This window comes from Paramisgurnus dabryanus, chromosome 7 (genome assembly GCF_030506205.2).
Source record: "Paramisgurnus dabryanus chromosome 7, PD_genome_1.1, whole genome shotgun sequence".
Taxonomy (NCBI): domain Eukaryota; kingdom Metazoa; phylum Chordata; class Actinopteri; order Cypriniformes; family Cobitidae; genus Paramisgurnus; species Paramisgurnus dabryanus.
The window spans coordinates 6,441,955-6,464,659 of NC_133343.1; the positions used below are offsets into that span (position 1 = coordinate 6,441,955).

Sequence of the window (22,705 nt, forward strand, 5' to 3'; positions counted from 1 at the left end):
ACGGCATGTCTAATGTTGATTAAGGTTTAATGTTGATTAAAAAAACAAGGAGCAGGTGGATTTTTTTCATCTTAGGTGGTTGTGTTTTTGCATAAATGGTGCCTTTTTAAAGTTGGTAACCTGAAAATGTATAATCAGGTCCATACTGGGGTTAACGGTGGGAGTGAATCGAGAGGCCAAAAGGTGCCAGAGACCCAAAACAACACAGCAGAATCAAGTAAGATTTAGTGAGATTTAGTGAACAATATACAGTTCTGTTTGTTGTTTTTAATTACTTGCATGTATACAACAATTTTTTCGTTTTGTTTACAACCATATCAGTTCAAGATTCGGTCACAACCCAAACAAGTAGCTTGTAAACAACACACTGCGGCCATCTATCCTGGAATCTGATCAATGGAAACACAAAGCCTGTAGTTAAGTGATGAGTTTCTCTGTCTAAACATGTCTGATATGGAGCTCAAAGCGCAGCTCAGCCTCAGGGTCGAATGCAGGACCGCAACAGCTTTCAATGAAGAGCTAACATGGCACACGCCTCTTTCTCTATCACTCCCTTTTCCATGCTTGTGTTGCACCTCTCTTGACCTTTGCGGCCAATTTGATCTTAAACTGAGTCCAGCAGCTTGTTGTACACTCTTTCATCCACCCATCCTTGAGAATGACGTCAGGTTTGACTCGAGGTCAACAGCGCAACTTTAGTTAATTAGTAATGATGACTTGCATTTTCATACCTGTGTGCGTTTCCCAAGACCGTTTTGTGTGTTAGACCAGGTAAAGGTTTGGACATATTTGTTTGTAAGCAGCACTTTTGACAAACAGTTAACTTGTAGCTTCGATCAAATTTTTTTTAATCTTAGTGAAACGAAAAGTATTAAATTCTGTCTCATGCTATCCCAGATTTATATGACTTCTATTACCTTTTTTATTTGAACACAAATTAATAGTTCAATAATAAAATTCCACCATATTATCTTTTGGGGTTTAACAAGCCGAAGCTTCCTAAAGGGCATCCATCCATCATTAAAGTTATCCAAATGACTCCACATATACAAATCAATGCTAAAAAATCTAATATGCGGCACATCTATAACAACATATCATTTGTGTGTTTCATCATGAGACATGCTAGAACCAATTGAATTCAATGTTATCAACATGCCGCCATTGTATATGATGTATAGATGTATATAAGGAGAAAACATGACTGCATTTTAATATAAAATGATAAAGGAAGTCCTATACATCTAGAGGCTTAGTAAATAATACAAGAATTGTCATATTTCTTCAAGGACTTTGAAAGGGTTGAACACAGCCAACATTAAAATGGACTCTAAAAGAGCAGTTATTACATGAAACCTGAAATACCTGCCTCCACTAATGAGTCAACCAACCCATTCAGCCATCATTTAGCCATTAGTGGATTGCTAGAATCTGAAGAGGGAGAGACCGAGAAAGAAAATGAAAACAAAAATACCTGCCAAACTAGGCAGGGATATAACGGTTTCAGACATGAATGATACCTGAAGTTGTGCAGCTTGTTAATGACACGTGTGCTATTACTTTTTTTTCTAAAACCCGTTTAACACAGCATGTTGATCCAAGAAAAGTCCCATAAAATTGCCAGTCTGCCTTTTATGTGAACGCAAATGCGTCCCGTAATTGCTTTTTGGGGACCTAGGAATATTGGCGTAACATTTTCGAAACGGAAAGGAACAATGCGTGTCGTAGATGCGCAACAACACAGTTATTGTTCATCTGTTTGACAAGGGTGTTTTAAATGCAGATCAACATTTACAATGTCTGCATAATGGAATGATGCAGAGATCAAGGAGCTCCTCACTATCTGAACTATCTGACCGATTGTTCTAGCTTACATAACAAAACAGCACACCATGCGCTCGTTTATGATCAAATCAGAAACAAAACTGCACGTGCGTGGTTGTTCCCCAGAGACATGGTGGATAATAAACAAACTTAAATGAACAACGTATAGATTTTAGCGGAATTGCAACCAATAGTCCACATCTCACCCCTTACTTTCGAAATGCATAGACGGTAGCCACCACAGGACGAACACGTCATCGTCTGAGACGACATAGTGGAAAAAATGCAATCTACAGAACAGTTTGTCCATTTAGGGCTACTGTAGAAACATGGCGTCGCAAAATGGTGACTTCCATGTAAGGGGACAGAATGGGTCACGTGACGCCCGGAACTCTAACTGTGGGTTCACACCAGACGTGAGTTTAAAGTTTTGCGCAAGGAGATTACATACAAAGTCAATGCAAAGAAGCGATCAGACACATCCTCGCATGGGGCGATGCGAATTTCGTGAAATTGGGCGCGTGTTTGCTGCAAAAACACACGCTATTCGCCTCAAACGCATCTTCGCCCAATTGAAAATATTCAACTCGAGCGAAAAATTCACATGACACGAAATGAAATTAAACCCTGCGAGTAATCTAGAGCGAGGAATGCGATGCCCTGCATTTGGTGTGTACGTAGCATAACTGTGGGTTCACACCAGACGTGAGTTCAACGATTTGCGCAAGTAGATTACATACAAAGTCAATGCAAAGACGCCATCAGACGCATCCTATCATGGGGCGGTGCGAATTTCGCGATATGGGTGGCGCGTTTGTCGCAAAAACACACGCTATTCGCCTCAAACGCATCTTCGCCCAAGTTGAAAATATTCAACTCGAGCAAAAAATTCACATGACACAAAATGACAATTAAACCCATCGAGTAATCTAGAGCGAGTAATGCGATGCCCTGTATTTGGTGTGTACGTAGCATAACTGTGGGTTCACACCAGATGCGTTTGAGGTGTCAAATTCGCGTCGACTGCGCAAAGTTGGATGTGTGAAAATTTTTAGTGAAAAGCCGCGCGTGAAATTCTAGTCATGCGGCTTACGCCCCATTCAGACAGCAAGCGACCAGCAGTAGCAGAGCGACGCGATCTCATTAATTTCAATGGAAACCGGGCGAGTTCTGGCGACACGTCCGAAAGGGACCGTTTGCGACTGTATGGGCATGTCCAGTGACGCGAGAAAGTTAAGAAAAGTTTAACTTTATGCAAATGTCGAGCGAATTTCGGGAGCGACTACCAATGAGAACAAAGCAGTGGAGTTCACGTCATCCTTCTCTCGTCAGTTACTGGCATGGATGGTACTCATTTGTTTATAACGACCAGATTTAGAAACACCTCATTGAAAGAGACGGGCGACACACAGCGATAACGTCGCTGGCTGTCTGAACGAGGGGTCATTGAGACATTCACTCAGAAATTCGCATTATGGGAGGGGATTCTGCGACTTCGCTTGCTTTTTGTAATCACGTCACTACTAGAGCAAGCTCCTGATTGGTTAACGCACGTGGCGCGTTTGTCCGCCAAAGTTCATATTTTTCAACTTGCGCATTTCCTGCGGCAACGCTCAATTTACGCGAACTAGACGTGTGAATGAGGTGGAATTGCGTCGGGCTAAACGCCTCAATCGCGCTGCGAGACCTCCAGACGTGCATCAGTGCGTCTTTACATTGACCTAACATTAAAATAACTCGCGCTTGGCGCCTCTACCGCAGCTGATGTGAATGCATCATAGAGGGTTCCAGAGTCCAGACTGTCAAAACAAAAAGGGGGATCTTTTGACTTTGGACAAAGACACACCTGAAATATCACAACAAAAACAACAACATAGCAATGTGCTACATTGTAGTTTACTCATAACACTGCAAAATTTGCCTTTTGCATTGAAACGCCATAGCAACCAGCCACATCACCCTAGCATCATTCTTGGACAATTTGTAGTATGTAAAGTTTAGAAAGAAATGTTTCTTTTAAGAACCTTTGACAATTTAGTTCCTTTGGGAACCAAAAATGTTTCTTCCTTACCACTGTGAAGAATGCCTTTCAGCACCTTTAAGATTTTAAAGATTGTTGACTACAGCTCCATAAAGGTCAGCGAGAGAACAAGAACCAGATCAGGACACACCGGGAGCGACTCCACCCAGACGAAGAAAATCAAAGCAGCAGGAGGGGGTTATGAAGGAATGAAACATTAAGATTAGGAGCTCAGGAAATCTCCGGTTCTGTCTGCCTTTCTCCCAACCTCTGCACCTCCTTCTGAGCCCCTCCTCTCTGGTGTTGATTTGAATGTCTCTCTAAATACAGCACTCTCCCCCCTTGAGCTCTCATTTCTGATCTGTTAACATGCTCATCTGATACCACAGGTGATTTACCTGCTGCTGTCTGGATACATCTGCACACCTGAGCTAGAGAGAAAAAAAGAGTTGAACTCTCAAGACTTTGGTTAAAGCGCCAACTGATGACTGTTGAAGTGAATGTGGAGGGTTTTTTGGGAAGCAGTACAGAAGAACCCCATTAATAAGATGTTACACTCTTCATATTTATTTGTGAACTGATGGCTCTTTGATTTTCATGAAATCAAACAATGAGGGACGCAATCCATTCCGGACAATTTAGGAAACGGGACATGAAGACATCTTGAGCGCATTCTGCACCTTACTCGCTGGACCATCTTAAAGTTCATTTCACTGATATTGTGGCGGACCAAAATTGGACAAATTTTTGAGAATTGACGGCTAATGGAAGGTCAAATGAAGTTGGTGCCATCCTGGTTATTTCCAATACAATGGTGTCTGATTCTTCTTCCACTGACGGGAAGTGTGACTGTTGTGCCATGGAAACCATGTACAGGTAAGGCACGTGCATGTAATCCTGTTTATTTGTTCTTTAATTTGATATACATGTATAATTTAGTTATTATTAGTTCATCTATTTCATTTCTGTGTGATGAATTACAGTTGGTTTAAACTACTTTGCGTTCATTTAACTTAAAAATGTATATTTTTTCACAAAATCTTTTAGTCAACTAATATTTTTAAGTTCAGTTAACTCAAATTTTTGAAAAAAACAAATCTTATTTTTTTACATTGTAAAGAGTCATATATACTTTTAAGATACTGTACTCTTAAAGATACCCCAAGTGTTCCTTGTAAATTAAATGCCATCAGGTTTTTAACAACACGAAGGTAAGTAAATAATGAAAGAAGTTTCATGGTTTTAGGTGTATAATTCTTTAAAGCTCACGTAACACACGCTGTTTCTGCATTTCTGATATTAATCTGGAGTACCTATGGAGTAGTATGACATCCTTTATATCTCTGAAGAGTCTTTAGTTTAATCAGATTTATAAAAGAAAGATTAGCTTTACCGAATCTTTCCGATAACGTACGAATAAATGAAGAAGGAGGAGTTATACCGCGGGAGGAGCGAGTACGAGTCATGCAACACTATACAACACTGTTTTAACTTATGATTCACTACATGTTCGTGTCATTTATATAATATACACGCGCCTATTTCCAACATAAGACAGAAGTCTTACTTACCACGTGTAACTCGTCATGAAAATCCACCGCATCAAACACACACGCAAAACTCCGCTGCTAATCCGGATAATAAACTACATCCATTGTTTCCATAAGGCTGGATGTCTTCTCCTTACATCCAAAAACACACTTCTTGTTGTGCCATTGTTGACTTTTGAAATTAAACAATGCTGAGTGGCGTGATAAGCTGTTAGCAAGCTCTAGCGTCTCCCGCTGACTGACGGCTGGGCGGGGTTTTCCGGGGGAAGTTTTCCGGCGGAAGCCCATATAAAGAAGTGATACGTATCGAAAACCCCTGAAACGTCAGTTAGAACCGTAATCGAAAAAAATTAGCCGAAACTTGTACGAACCCTGGCGAAGTGCATTCGGCACAGAAATACTCTGAAACACGCCCAACTGCATTTTTGACACTTTGCCTACGTTTAGCATGAGGAAACAACTCTATAACTGTGTTAATAAGTCAGAATGCTTGAAATACCATTAAACCCCCCCTTTAAAAATGATTTAATAGGTTGTGGCGATTATCTGTTTATATCCATCACCAAACACCACAAAGAGTACTAATAAACTTCTTCATATTAAATCAGGTCCAGATTTTAGATGCCTCGAATAAGATTTTAATCTCTACAATCTTGAAAAAAATCAAGGTTTATGAATGCTCTTTGAACCATTAACATCCACAGAGCCTTTCTGAAAGAAATTATTATTTCAAAAACATTTGACTAAAAGGTTCTTCTACAGCATCGTTGTTAATATCTATTTCTAGCTCATTATTTATAAGAGTTAAATACATCAAATTATCTGTACCTTAAACCTAAGTTTCACATTTAAACATTAAATGAAAAAACATTGTGTGACTTCTGTAAAAATTGTAAAAATGTATTTGATCAAAAATACCCAAAAATTGAAATCCTCTCATCATTTACTCTCATGTTGTATAAATCTCTTTGTTCTGATGAACACAGGAAAATATTTTGAGAAATGTTTGTAACCGTTCATAAGCCCCATTTACTTCCATAGTATTGGTTTTTTCTACTATGGAAGTGAACGGGGCTTATTCCTCAAAATATCTTTCTTCGTGTTTATTACAATATAGAAATTTATACAGGTTTGTAACAACATGACAGTCAGAAAATGATGACAGAATATTCATTCTTTTTTTTTGTGAACTATCCCTTTAAGGCATCATATCACTATCGCATACAAAGACCAAACCATTTAAACGCTCCACAATGGTCTATAATATATAATTAGGAAAATTACCTCAGCTAATAGACTGTTATTACAATGGAAGCTGTAAATACCACCATGGATGAACCAAAGAATGCTGGGAATGTGTACATAATTGACTTAAAGAGATAGTTCACCCCAAAATAAAAATTTGGACATTTATTCACCCCCAAGTTGTTCCAAACCTAAATATTTTTTTTTGTTCTGCTGAACACAAAGGAAGATATTTTGAGCAATGTTTCTAACCTTGACTTCCATAGTATTTTCTATTCTACTATGAAAGTCAATGGTGCCCCAGCATCCTGCTTAATTACAAATAACTTTCTTTGTGTTCAGCAGAACAAAGAAATTTATAAAAGTCTGTAACAACTTAAGGGTGATTAAATAATGACATAATTTTCATTTTTGGGTGAACTATCCCTTTAACTGAAGTCCTCTCGTTAATATCTCTTTGTAATCTGTGTATGTTCTCATTTAAAGCTTTAAATCTTCTATTTACAGTATTTACAGGAAAGAAATAAGCAAAAAGTATTAGTTTTTTTTTTTTAACTATATGGTTTAGTCATAGATAGTACCACTAAAATATTACATGTGCCCTACATGATCTAACTTTGTACCCCACAATGATTTGGTTGGCAGTGGCTAAGCTGAGATTTTGAGAATCATGTGTAGTCGATAAATATTCAGTCTCCTTTCTCTTCTTTGTATACTTTACATGGAGGTCAATTTATACAGAGCTTTTGCAATCCGCAGATGCACGCATGGCCAAAGGTATTGTCTTCATGTGTTTCTAGCCACATTTACAATATGTAATACCATTGCATTGGATAATAAAACATAAAGTGCCATTAGCCATTTAAAGCCAATCATTTGATCCATTAATGCGTGTGACGAATCACTCTGTAATTAAGCTATAATTACAATGCTAATAAGGTGATGGCACTACAAGAACAAACACAGTCCCAAATGTTGAATATGGATTTTAATTGCAGCATTAAAATATAATACTTCAGATGTGAAATATGTTGTCATAATGTAACTTTGGCAAAGTATCAGTCATAAAATGTGTTATTTCATAAATTTGTGTTAAAGGGGACAAAGAAGGAAAAACCATTTTTACCTTGTCTTTGTTGAATAATGGTAGTCTACCCACATTCACAAACATACAAAAAGGGTTAAACATGCTAAACATCTCAGTCTCTCTTCCTCTTTTAGAAATGTCAGCCAGAAAACGGCCCAATCTGAAAAACTGATGCTTATGACATCACTGCCCCTCCACTTTAAAATAATTGGCTACATTTTTTGAGTGGCAGCAAAGTCAGCCAATCAGTAATGAGACTGCAAGTTAAGCCAGTAGGGGAGCCAAATAGGTGCAAAACCACTTGTTTAAAATCCTCCACCCTAATAGAGCTATCTGAGAGAGGTTTTTAGGAAGCCTCTAAGGCATTACAGACCCAAACAATCAAATGTTTGTCTACATGTCACATCACAGAACAAGGATAAATACCCCGTTCAATCATTCTATGTCACCTTTAAAAACCTGCCTTCTTTTCAAATTCTTTTTTTTTTGCCCCACAATTGTGTAAGGCCAACTGGTCCGTGCTACACTCATAAAAAAAGGTTATTTGCAGTGACGCCACAGAAGAACCATTTTTGGTTTCGCAAAGATCCTTTCAGTCAAAGGTTCCTAAATAATCATGCTTTCTTACCTTTTAAAAAATGGTTCTTTGGCATCGTGAGGTGTACCCATTTTTGAAACTCTAATTTTCTCTCTTTAATCTATGTGTGGTCCTTCTCTCGCTCCAGATCTTCATCCTCTGGACCTGCTCTCTCGCGTACTGCCTCGTAATGAAAAGGCTCTGGCCGGGGTCCGAATGGTGCAGACTGGAGGTTCTCGCGGGCTGCAGATCCTCAGTCCTACCCGGGATCTCACTTTTCCATCCTCTCAGCTCTTCATTCACTGCCCTTTCTTCCCTGCAGAATTCTCCATAGTTGCCACTGTTAAAGTCCCTCAAACCAGAGTGAAGGTTAGATGAATAAATATTAGTTTTGTAAGAACAGAGGAACATTTTATTGCACACAGGTTTATTCATAGCTTATGAGACCTTGTTTTCAGGTATCCAACAAAGTATACAGTAAATTTATCAATTTGTATTTAAATGCATTTGGTTGTTTTTCATAAAGTGTTTTTTTGTTCATATGGAAAGCTTAAAGGAATAGTTCATCCAAATATTAAAATAATTTTAGATTAAAATGCCTTCATGTTATGTTCTTATATGGAGGTCAACATGGCAAAACATTCATGTGGGTTTATATACAGTACAATATGTCTTCTGAAGCAAGATGATATGTTTGGTATGAAATTGATTCATATTTTAGATTATTTAGCGATCGTTATGTTGCATATGCATGGCAACATATCAGCATGGCAACACATTGACAACGTCAGATCTCATTGGTTGTTATTTGCTTTGTGACTAGTTGTCATATATGTGTGTGTTTCGTGATTTTTCATTTTTGAGTGAATTACTCTATTAATTCAAATAATAGTGTTCATATGTACACTGCAATTCTCCACAGACACAAATACACACCTGAGATTACCAAAGGAGAGAAAAAATCTGAGAAAAATGCATGAAAGAAAACTCAAATCTCTATCAATTTCTTGTCTTTCAGAGGAATGAGTATTTATTCGCTGTGGTGAAGGAGGATGTCAATCAACTCCTTCTTGGTTTGCGTTTCTCTAAAGACAAAGTTCATCTGCTCTATCAGGGCTCAATGGGAAGGGAACGTCTCAGTTTTAAAAGAATCAGACTGGCTGACAACCTCTGGCACAGTATAGTGATAGCTGTCAGTGGGTATCATGCCACACTGACACTGGATTGTGGAATCCCACTGGAACTGTGAGTATAACTAACTAACTAACTAACTAACTATCACTAATATAGTACTGATATATTCTAATAGACCTATATTTACATGTTAAGCCCCATGAAATGACTTGACAGGGGTGGTTATATTTTATGTCAACACAAGCAACAAAATATACAAAGGAGCTTCTGCCCTTTTTTTATGTAACAAACAGTATTTAAACACACTCTAAAAAAATGCTGGGTTATTTTGAATATAGTGTTGGGTCAAAAAGGGACAGCTGTTGGGTTAAAAATAACCCTTTTTTATTTGACCCATGGGTTAAAATAACCCATTTGGGGTTGAAACAACACAGCAGGTTAAAGGTTTGTCCCTTTTAAAAATAACCCAGCATTTTTTAGAGTGGTCTTGATTCACAATTTTGGTTTATTTTTGTAATCAAAGATCATATTTAATTTGACATTTTTTACGTTTTTGACATAAGATGGTTCAGCATTTCTCACTGCTCATGTGTCAGTCAACTTAAAGGTGACATAGAATGATTGAACGGGATATTTATCCTTGTTCTGTGATGTGACATGTAGACAAATTTTTTTTGTTTTGGTCTGTAATGCCTTAGAAGCTTCCTAAAAACCTCTCTCAGATAGCTCTATTAGGGTGGGGGATTTTAAACAAGTGGTTTTGCACCTATTTGGCTCCCCCTACTGGCTTAACTTGCAATCTCATTACTGATTGGCTGACTTTGCTGCCACTCAAAAAATGTAGCCAATTATTTTAAAGTGGAGGGGCAGTTAGATGCCTGTGATGTCATAAGCATCAGTTTTTCAGATTGGGCCGTTTTCTGGCTGACATTTCTAAAAGAGGAATTTCTATGAGATTGAGATGTTTAGCATGTTTAGCACTTTTTGTATGTTTGTGAATGCAGGTAGACTACCATTATTTAACAAAGACAAGGTAAAAATGGTTTTTCGTTCTCTGTCCCCTTTAAATTTATTTATATAGCACTTTTTTTACAATTTAGCATTGTTTCAAAGAAGTTTTACATGAAAACCGCTTGAAATTAATAATATATTTTATAGAATAGAATATATACCCTAGTTTTATGAATTATTTATTATGTTATATAGTTTATATGTAAGGAATCATTGACGATGGGCCGTTGAATTATAAGAAAATATTGCATTTGTGCATTATTTTCAATTATACCACGGGTCTTTTGAATGCTTTATTCTGATTGGTTGAGAAATGTTCCGTGGGTATGCATTATTTTCTGATAACCGCACACCTAACTTTTCAAATGTCTTAAAAATAGGCACCTGAGCAATGTTTGTGGTAACCGTGGTATAAGAGGAATAATTGACTCCGGTCCTTTGAATTATTCGAAAATAATACACAACCGCGATGTAACTCCGCTTCGCGTCGTGCCGCATTGCACCTTGGGTGTGCATTATTTTCTTATAATTCAATGGCCCGTCGTCAATTATTCCTTACATAATTAAAAGGACCGGAGTCAATTATTCCTCTTATACCACGGTTACCACAAACATTGCTCTGGTGCCTATTTTTAAAACATTTTACATAGGTGTGCGGATTACTGAAAAATAATCATCACCCATGGAACATTTCTCAACCAATCAGAATAAAGCATTCAACAGACCCGTGGTATACGTTTTTATAGCATTTATGCATTCTAAGAAATGCTGGGCTTTCTTCAACCCAAAAAATGTATATTTTTTTATACTGTTTAGTTATATCATATAGTATTATTTACAATCATATAATAATACTGTATAACTTATCAATCAATATCAAACATGTTATGAATATTAAATACATATTATTTAATTGCATGCACTGAAAAAATATTGCGTTTGGTATATAAATATGCTGTGTTGTTATTAACCAATAAAGTGACCAACACCCAGCAAACCAAATGGGTCAAGCTGTAATTTTGTGTGGGACAATGTGGGACGTTGAAAGATAACCTAAAACTGTTATAAATAGAAAAATAATATAATTGGTTAAAAACATTTTTATTCTGTCTTTTAGCTTATACCAGTACTTTCAGAACACACGAGCAGACTTACATGCTAGATTTTTTTAAAGGGTGAGGAGCAATACAACAGCATTCATACCATTTTCAAGGTACACTAAAAGTAAAAGTTGGATCTACTTAATAAAAATACTTCAATTAGTAAAAAAAATAAGCTTTTGCTTCATCCTTCACCTTTTGGTCAATAAGAGTGTAAAAAAACTTGTTTTTTTTTTCTTTGGTTTTGTAATTATTTTATTTTGTAAGGTTATGTATGTGTGCATGCATATGCATAATTGTATGTTTGTACCTGTAAGTCTCATGCTTTCATGTGCAAAATTATGCAAATGGAATTTTGCGACCAAAAAACAAATAAATACAAAAAAATCAACTCATTTCCTCAGTGAAAGATTTAATGGGAAAATGTTTTCTAAAAAATGTAAGCTTTGTCAACTTAAAATTTTCACTTAAATTGAGAAAATGTAAGTAAAAAAAATATTAATTCATTAACATTATATTAAGTTAATTTAACTTTTACTTTTAACAATGTAGCCGAGGGCAGATTTATAGAAAAATATGTGTGTGTGACTTAACACGGGTACAGAGAGCCACCCATTCCACAGTTTGATTGACGGCTATCACAGCCTTTTAATAACAGCATTTCCTGCAAAGCGGGTCAGACTTTTTCTCAAACATTAAATAGAACCCAGCATATAATCTATAACAGTCGATTCTGTCCAATACTTGCCCAACAATGGGTTAAACAAACCCAATACTTTCTGTGGGTGTGGCTGGCAAAATATTTTAGAGCAGGGACCTTATCAGCCACAAAAACAGGACAGGACCAAAAAAAAACATTTAAAGTAAAGTTTATATACTTACACTGTTGAATTTCAGGATTCACAGACAACCATTCCCATCTGACCTCAACATCGAAGGGTCCAGGTTTCACATTGGAAGTCGAAAGCAACAGAAAGGCCGGTTCTCTGTGAGCTTTGCATTATTTTCCTAATTATTACGCACCTTGAATTTCATACCAGTTGGTCTAATAACAACTCGTGTTCTTCTTAAAGGGTTTATTGCGGCAGGTCGTCCTGTTGCCTGGATCAGATGCGACATCACGTGTGTGCCCCTCATCCAGACCTACACTGATCGAGCTTTCCATACCTACGCTTCTGTCACACTTGCCAATGAAATCCCTAATGAATGAAGTTCTCCTCCCTCCATATGGTAAAAGGCATAAGTATACCCTAAAATGTATATTTTGTATAATGTCATTTGAAGATAGTGGACTCGGTTTGAAAATGAAGTATGGATAACAAATTATTGGATCATAACAATGTAATTTCCACATATTATAAATGAAATATTATTTATTGCTTAATAACTATTCCTTCAAGGTTAAATTAAGGTCAAGATAAATATTAAAGCATAAGGCAATACACCCCACATCAATTAAAGGCCTGCTGATAGGTACAACAGAGATTCCTAAAAGAAAATAAGCTTGCCAATGCAAATACTGAATTACAACGAACCACAAAATATTTTTTTGCCGATGTAAGGACCACGTTGATGACATATCTCCCATGGTCCGCTTGAGGTCTCGTCCCAAACTAAACACCTGACACTGGGTTTGCTTTGAGAAGGAAAAGAGCTGTGAAACCGCTCACAGTGGGTTCTGTCAGTGATCGAGTAGGTGCCGATGATGAGCGGGTTTACGCTGGCGCACACGCCGGGCATCTGTTTACATACCCTGTATTGACAATTCAAATAAGCTAATGGCAACTTTGATCCACGTTACAAATTACATTTTTGACACTCACAGAATGAGCTGACATGTTTTGGAAATTACGGTTCCTTGTGCCCCCTCCGGAGACTGCACTGGGTAGATCCATTATAAACAAGCATCTCATTTCACTTACAGGTCCGAATGTTGGACCTTTGTAAGGAATTTTGGCATGTTAATGTGTTACGAGCCTATTTTTTGTTTAATGTGCAGAGACTGAGATCCGTGTGACTCTGGGGTCTAACCCAGCATGCACTGGGACAGGGCAGGGGCGACTCTGGTTTGACGCTCTTAAAAGGGGCCTTTTCATATGTGATGGTGCACACTGGCATTCTATGTTACAAGGTATGATCGAATCTAAAAAATGCATTCAAATTAACAAGGACAACTGATGAGTTTTCTAACCAAATTACTAACCAACAATTTATTCAAATGTTTTATTGAAGATGCATTTAAAAATGTTTATGTTGCATTGGTGTGTTTAAACCGAATCTCAGCTTTGAGAAGAATTCAAGGTCGGATAAATGCTGTCAAAATGGTACAAGAACTGTCACTGGGAGAGTACCATTAAAGATCTTACAGTTATATTTAATATTTAGGTACAGACATGAACCTTTGAGGTACTAATATGCACCCTTAAAGTAAATGTGTAGGATTTGAAAAGGTACCACCCCAGCGACAAGCTTTTGTACCTTTTATTCTGAGAGTGTGACGACTTTTCGCCAATTTATCAGCAACTAATAAAAGTTTTTTCAATCTTCAGAGAAAGACAGGTTAGATTATGTCGATGATTATCAAGACCTCTACACCAGCTCAGAGACGCTGGACATTGAGCTTTTCCAGATCCCCTCCGTTGGGCTGTTTGCTGCGATGGCTCACAGGGCCACCAAACCAGGTTCTGCCATCTATCGCTGGGACGGCGGCCATTTTCAGCTTTACCAAAACATCAGCACTTTCAAGGCCCAGGCGTGGAAACAGTTCACAATAGGCGGGAAGGTAAGACGGGTTAATCGTTTTTTCAAGCATTAGAAACAGGATGATCTGACTTGAAATACAGTAGGCCTACTTTTAAGGATGATTTCCTGTGGTAATAAATCTAAAACTAATTTAAAGGGGAAATATTATGCAAAATCCACTTTTACAAGGAGTTTGGGCATAAATGTGCGTTGGCAATGTGTGAACACACCAACCGTATAAGATGAAAATCCACCCTCTCATTCTTTTTAAATCGGAATTAAAGGATTAGTCCATTTTCTTAAAAAAAAAACCCAGATAATTTACTCACCACCATGTCATCCAAAATGTTGATGTCTTTCTTTGTTCACTCGAGAAGAAATTATGTTTTTTGAGGAAAGCATTGCAGGATTTTTCTCATTTTAATGGACTTTAATAGAGCCCAACACTTAATACTTAACTCAACACTTAACAGTTTTTTTCAATGGAGTTTCAAAGGACTCTAAACAATCCCAAACAAGGCATAAGGGTCTTATCTAGCGAAACGATTGTCATTTTTGACAAGAAAAATTAAAAATATGCACTTTTAAACCACAACTTCTCATCTAGGTTCGGTCCTGAAAAGCGCTGAAATGTGTGCACACAGCTAATAAGCTATGCAACTAAACTGGTAGCTGTATATTGGTAATGAAAAGCAACACAATTTAGTGGCACTGTGACAACCACAGTACAGGCATAATGACAATATGATATTAATAATTACCACTTACCATTTATAAGTTAAATAGACTTCGTCGACGAAGATGCCTAGCAGGTTGGTCCTATAAAACTCTGTGGCTATCATGTCTTGCCATATCCAAACATCCTTCTTGGATATGAAATTGTTTAACGCCAAAAGTTGCTCTTTTTTTTTTTAAATAAACTTGCGTTCAAAACTACTTAGAACACTATTTAAGGCTGCATCGAAAAGTAACTTTGCATCTGGTCCCACGTTGTATAAACAAAACTGCTTCAGTGTTTCGAAGTCGTCATCGTCTTGCTGCCTCCTCCTCGTTCTGTGATTGGTTCCCTATTTCAGGAGAAAAATAGGTCCATGGTTTCCATGCTAGACTTGCAGCGTGACTAAATTTGTGCGCAAGGTAGCATGGGGAAACCCAGGCTATAGGTTCTTTATGGATTAAATGCTTCTTCTATGGTGTTATATAGCACCTTTATCTTTAAGCGTGTGGTTGTGCAGCTGCAGATATCAGTAACTGGCATTTCATTATAAACGAATGACAGATAGTTTAAGCTTAAGGCAAAATGTCAATCACAGAAATTCATTTTATTTGATTCTTTCCCTTCGCTGAATTTACCATTTAAACACTGCCTGTCTGTCTGTCTGAGGTGTAATTGTTTCTTCTTAATTGTGGCACAAAGGTTGTCTAAACCTGTGGCGTTCTTGATCATCCTCATTATGAAACAAAGAGGGTCTGTATGTAGATCAGAAAAAAACATGACTCATCCCAGGCGACATCTATCGTCTCATCTTCACACTGTTCTAAATTTAGAGAGCTGTATGATACTCAAATAACAGTCTGACTGATAAGTGTAAGTTGATCTCTTTTTGTATCAGTCTGACTTATCATTGTGTGCGTTGTATGTGTGCCAGATGTTCTTGGCAGTGTCGAACTCCGTGGGTCAAGCGGAAGGAGGACGAGAGATGTCTGTGATCTATAGGTGGAGCAATAAGAGGCTGAAATTTGTGCATTATCAGACCCTGGAGACACACAGCGCTCGCGACTGGGAGGCTTTTCATATTGATCACGAATATTTTTTAGCTGTGGCCAATCACAGAACAGGTTGGTGTGATGCTGATTGGTTGCTTAAGGCTTTATTACACTCTTAAAAATAAAAGTTTCTCAAACCCAATAAATTCATTCTCACATTTTTGTAGTCTAACGAACCTTTCCCCCTACGAAGAACCTTTTATGTAACAGAAAGGTTCTATATGGAACCATCCACCCCAACCATGAGACTTTTAGGAACCTTGTATCAGTATTTCAAAGTGCTAATGTTCTTTCACTGAAGAACGTTTTCATACTAACTTCTAACTTTTTAATGACTTCTCTCCAGGGAACGGCAATCACAACATTGACAGTGTTGTTTACAAGTGGAACCCAGGCACCAAGAAGTTTGAAGTGAACCAAACCATCCCAACATCAGGAGCTTACGACTGGGAGTTTTTTGCCGTAGGGCCGTACAACTTCCTTGCAGTTGCCAATGCTTTTGATGGCACCTCCACCCAAATAGATTCATCGATTTATATTTGGCTTGGTGGAGCATTTCAACTCTTTCAGAGTATAAGGGTAAGTTTAGCATATAGCATGATTTCATATCTGTAATAAGGCCGTTAAACTAGATGACGTCTTAAAGTCGCAATGAAATTGAAATGAAAAACTATATATGTATTTTTAATAGTGTGGTATTATTAACAAATTACTTATCTGTGAGCTTCATTATTTTTTAAAAATTTGTGTGTGCTCATAATCTTTAATCAAAAATGCAAATCTCCTCCCCTCCTCAAAACGATCTCTCTTCACTTCCGGTCAAAAGTATGGCAGGTGGGCGGGGTCCGGGAGAAGATCGCAGTGATTAGCAATTAGCAACACGACCCAACTTCAAACGATCCAATCAGATCTCGATGGACAAATTCAAATCCAGCCCTGCCTTATTTCATCTCAAAAGCCGTTTCATTCGGATATACGTCACCACGGGGAAAATAAGGCAATCGCTACTTCCGTTTCATGGCGACTTTAATGATGGTTCTTAAGTAGATCATTCTTAAAAGTCACATTAAACACAGTTTCTGCCAATGTCATGTTTATCTTGGGTACTTATAGAGGACTGCATCATTCATATCTCCGATTAGTTTGGTCTAATTTATAAAAGACAGATCAGCGATACCGCTTTTTTTTTAAAACAGCCGAGCTGCGAGTCACGAGCACGCAACATACACAAAACATCATCGCATTATCCCTGGATAACTTTTGATTAACTATACTTTCATGTTGTTTACATTGTATGCTCTTGCGTGCTGATTTTCAACAAAAAAACTAGGGATGCACCGATAGGATTTTTTGGGCCGATACCGATTTAAACAGACAACTTCTGGCCGATGCTGATACCGATATTAAACACTTGTATACAATACTACCTCCTCTTGATGTTTCTGCAGAACACTCGTTGCAAATGGCGATTTTTTGGTCTTTATCCGAGATTTTGACCGCAGACATTTTCCCGAAATACTCTAGACCGCATGGATCACGTTAATGAGTAATCTTGCGTGATTAATTACGTGATTTATTATTTTTTCCCTCATCGCTCGTCTGACAAACTATAATTTATACAATTTATTTTGTTTTGGGAAGTATTTAATTATTTTGATAATTATTGTTAAAAATGCTGGATTATGCAACAGACATGCAACTCATTGCCTTTATGCGGTTAATTATTAACAATCGTTATCTGCCTTTCTCGTGCTGTTGCCAATATGCCGATGGTTTCAAATTCATCAAAAATCGGCCGATAAATATCGGCGGCCGATACATCGGTGCATCACTAAAAAAAAACCATACATGGTACGTAACAGATTCAGTAGTCAAAAAACCTTTCCAAAACTTAAACAAACCGTGACGAAGAGTATTCAGCACAGAAATACTTGTGGTAACGCATTACAAGTAACGCGCATTATGTAATAATATTACTTTTTGGAAGTAACAAGTAAAGTAACGCATTACTTTATAAATGTACACATTAATATTTGAGTTACTTTTTTTAAAAAGTAATGCAAGTTTTTTCAATTTAATTATTTCAATTTTAAAATAAAATAATTTACTGAATTAAACTGAACATAATAACATAGAATAACGCACTCTGTGCACCTGAGCTGGAACAGTTTGAGTCAGAAACGGAGATGGCAGGCCAGAGCTTGACATTTTTGTGCTCATAAAAAACAAATGCAAGGCCTGATAAAGATCAAGCCTCGGCCAAGTAAGAAAAAGTAACGCAAAAGTAACGACAAAAATAACGCAAAAGTAACGTAACCATTACTTTCCATGAAAAGTAACTAAGTACTGCAATTAGTTACTTTTTTGGGGAGTAACTTAATATTGTAATGCATTACTTTTAAAAGTAACTTTCCCCAACACTGCTTATATGTCCAACTAGTTTTTTTGCAACTTTGCCCATTTTTCTCTGAGAATCAAGCTCTTTAACTGTGTAAATAAGTCAGAATGTATGAATAGCATGAGACCCCCCCTTTAAACTCTAACTGGAAACACGGGTGTAAATGACTTACAATTCCATACTGGGTTAAACATTAAGAAATATGTAAGAGGTAAATGCAGGGGGAAATCATGAAACATGTCAAAAAGATGAAAAAAAGGACTCGTAGAGGTGTTTCCCAGTTAGTTACATTTACTTGACACCTGTTCTGACAGAATCACCACAGGGCATCTCGCTGAGGTTTAAGTATAGGGTGAATTAAAGCTGTAACCATCATAAAAGACCATGAAGTTGTACAGTACTTGAAAGATTTATTGCTGTCAAACACTTTATCAGTGCAAATGACTTCACCTGCAAAAGCTTTTAAAGCAATACTTCATTTTTAAAGAATTGTTATTTACTTACTGTTATGTTGATTTAAATTTGTTTGCTGTTATTTTTTTTAAATACTTGAACTGTTCTTTTGCATACTATACTAAACAAAGGGATGGTTCACATTTCACTTCTAAAACCGGCTGTACATAACTTTCCTGGCTCTACATAACTTGTGGATTTAACTTTGTCATGCAAATTTTTTTTGTTAAATTTAATATTTTCAACTTTCGCAAAGACGCGTTTGAGGAGAATAGCACGTTTTTGCGGCAATTGTTTTCACACTGATCACATTGCCCCACACAAGTTTGTGTCTATTCGCATCTTTGCATTGACTTTGTATGTAATCTGCTTGCACAAATCGCTGAATTCGCGTTTGGTGTGTATGCCCCACTATGCTGCGTACACACCAAATGCGAAGCATTGCTTTTCTTGATCTACATTACTTACGGGATTTAACTTTATGTCATGCTAATTTTTCGGTTAAATTGAATATTTTCAACTTGCGCAAAGACGCGTTTTAGGCAAATAGCGCTTGTTTGCGGAAATCGTTTTCGCACCATTCACATTGCCCCACACAAGTTTGTGTATATTTGCATCGACTTTGTATGTAATCTGCTTGCGCAAATCGTTGAATTCGCGTTTGGTGTGTATGCCCCACTATGCTGCGTACACACCAAATGCGAATTCAACGCTTTGCGCAAGCAGATTACATACAAAGTCAATGCAAAGATGTGAATAGAATCGTGTTTGAGGCGAATAGCGCATTTTTGCGGCAATCGTTTTCGCACCATTCACATTGCCCCACACAAGTTTGTCTATTTGCATCTTTGCAATGACTTTGTATGTAATCTGCTTGCGCAAATTGTTGAATTCTCGTTTGGTGTGTATGCCACATTAAAGTTCCTGGTGATCACCTTAGGGATAATTCACCCAGAAATAAAATACGGTTTCTGTATTCTGTTGAACACAAAATAAGTTATTTTGTTTAATGATGGTAACCACACAGTTGACGGTACCGGTGTAGTATCAATTATCAAATATCAATTATTCATACCCTGTTCTTCACACAAGACTATCGTATGGTTTCAGAAAACAAATTTATGGTGTTCAACAGATGTGGTCACTATGAAATATTGCAAAGAGATAATAATTTACAGTAGTGTGTAAACAAATCGCATTAATAAATACAAATAAGACTGGGAAAATAAAAAAGCCTCAAAATAAAATAAAATAAACCATAAAGTAGTTTATAGTACAATCAGAAGTCGGTTGAATAATGTAATGGCCGCTTTAATTCAAGCTTTAAAAGTATTAAACAGCTTCAATCACTGCTGAATTTGCTTTAAATCACAGATCTAATGTACATGTCAGGAGACAGATGCTGTCAGCCCTGCCGGCTGGGAATTTCCCCGCGTGCAGATGTGTTTTACAGGGAAAAGAGGACAAGAAGTGTTGTTGTGTGTTTGTGTTCATATCAAGCATTTAGATGAGGTTAGACTATAATTGAAAACTTGACATCACAGTCATATATCTGTGTGATGTGATGCGTAAACTCTTAAACTTGTTGATGTAGTCAGTGTGAAATCAGTAGGGTTGTGCTTCCCAAAAATATTGCGTCATATGCTATGGTGCTCAATGAATAGTTTACAAAAAATGAAAGTTAGCAAAAAACAAACCAGTATGTTATAATTAAAGTTTGTGCCCTGCTCACCCCATAACAGACGATTACATTTCCAGCTTTTTGCATACTACTGTTTTTTTTGTAGACATTTGGGGCTACAGACTGGGAAATGTTTCAGATTGGAAACCGAGTCTTTCTAGCGGTTGCAAATGGACACATGCTGTGTGAGAGAGGACCGAGCCTCTATACCATCAACTCAACTATATACGAACTTGACATGACAACCAAGATGTTCCTCAAGTTTCAAGACATTGTCACATACAGGTAACTCCAAACTTCTGTCTGCCTCTTAATACATCACACAAAATATGTTATTGTAGCCTTAAGTGATCATTATAGTATGTTAGATATCACTGACTTGTTGTCCTCTTGTATTACAGTGCAGTGGATTGGGAGTTCTTCTCAATTGGAGATGAACACTTCTTGGTGGTAGCCAACTCTTACGATGGAGTGTCCTACTCTTTGAACAGTGTTATTTACAGGTAATAGCCCAAAACCTAAATGGAGTATATGCACAAGTAAATAAATGTAATGTATCCATACAATATAATAAAAGATTACTGAACATTTCCAGCCTTGTTAAAAATACAGATGTAAAGATCCTCTTGTCATGTTACAGAATAAAAGCTCAGTAAACTTAAAAATGTTGCTTTATTATTAAAATTATTTTATTCAACTGCAATAGTATAGGAGATATGATGGTATAAATGTTGAATAGCTATATTTTTCAACCTTATCACGTATGGGATCTACTCTAAAACGACACAGACCATTTGAAAAGATGTAAACAACACTGTTCCAGAAACACTTCCTGTTTTAGTTTGTGACTTTGTTTTCACATATATCATTATCTGGAAGATGTTTGTTTAACTTTTTGATTCGGTTCTATAAGTTCTGTTGTTTGTATTTTATCCCAACGTTTATCTAGTGTTAAAAAACTGAAACAGGAAGTGCTTCTGGACCAGTGTTGTTTACATTTTTTGAAATGGTCTATACCACCCTGCTGAAAAAAACAGCATCAAACCAGCATGGACCAGCATGGGAATTATGCTGGTCTATGCTGGTTTAGCTGGTGGTCACAGCATACCAGCACCAAAACACAACATATGCTGGTATGACCAGCATGGGATGCTGGTGCTAATGCTGGTTTGTTGCTGGTTTAGCTGGTGCTAATGCTGGTGCTGATGCTGGTTTGATGCTGGTTTAGCTGGTGTTCACTAGCAAACCAGCACCAAAACACAACATATGCTGGTCTTGCTGGTATGCTGGTTTTTTCACCAGGGCAGTGTATACTGTAGTAAAATATAGAGGATTGACTCACTTTTTGTTTTTCAATGACAGGTGGCAGGGATATGAGGGCTTTGTGCCTGTCCATTGGCTGCCCACTATTGGATGCAGTGACTGGGAATTTTTTACCTCAGCAGAAGGTTCATATCTGGTTTACTCCAGTGCTAAAGCACCTCTCTCCAAAGTCTTCAAGCTAAGGGTCCATTGAGGGTACAACCCATTGTTCGGTTATTGGTGAGAAGAAGAGTTAGATGTTTGGCGATGTCAGAAGTTAATCAGACTGGAAACTGAATGAATGTGTAATTGATACTGTAGGGAAACTACCTCATGTCCCTAAAAAGACTGTCATGATGCAAGGGGACTCTGTCACATGTGTCCAAATACCATCAATTTAGTTAAAATGACATTATGGTTTATCAATTATGGTTGTTTTAAGAAATGAACATTAGTATACTTTTGAAATTTGTCCTAAAGCTAAATGTTTCATAATAAAAATAACCAATAATGTAAAATAATATAAAATGTTATTTATATGTAAAATATTGCATTTTATCTCCTTTTATTTGCACTATAATAAAGCTATTTTGCTTTATCTTGCTATTTTTTTTCAACGTTAGCATTCAGTAAAAATATATATACTGTATGCCTGAATAATTATATCTACTGTGTTCCAGCATTTAGTCAGTTATTGATTAATATTTTTTCACATTTAAGTGTTATAGATAGCATATCAAAAGTATTGAGTACTGAAATAACTAAAATGAAAATTATGTTGAAGAAAATTTTAAATAAATAAACTATGTAACAT

At 37.1% G+C, this 22,705-nt stretch overlaps 1 protein-coding gene across 1 annotated transcript; it reads left to right on the forward strand.

The window, feature by feature from the left end:
- Nucleotides 1-3,658: 3,658 nt before the first annotated feature.
- Nucleotides 3,659-22,489, forward strand: tspeara (thrombospondin-type laminin G domain and EAR repeats a). The gene is made up of 12 exons (XM_065293999.2): nucleotides 3,659-4,720; nucleotides 8,452-8,672; nucleotides 9,322-9,548; nucleotides 12,446-12,536; nucleotides 12,622-12,778; nucleotides 13,548-13,679; nucleotides 14,098-14,330; nucleotides 15,940-16,129; nucleotides 16,404-16,636; nucleotides 20,696-20,874; nucleotides 20,991-21,092; nucleotides 21,952-22,489. The coding sequence occupies exons 1-12, from the start codon at nucleotides 4,609-4,611 to the stop codon at nucleotides 22,103-22,105; spliced, it is 2,031 nt and encodes a 676-aa protein (XP_065150071.1). The 5' UTR covers nucleotides 3,659-4,608; the 3' UTR covers nucleotides 22,106-22,489.
- Nucleotides 22,490-22,705: the final 216 nt, after the last annotated feature.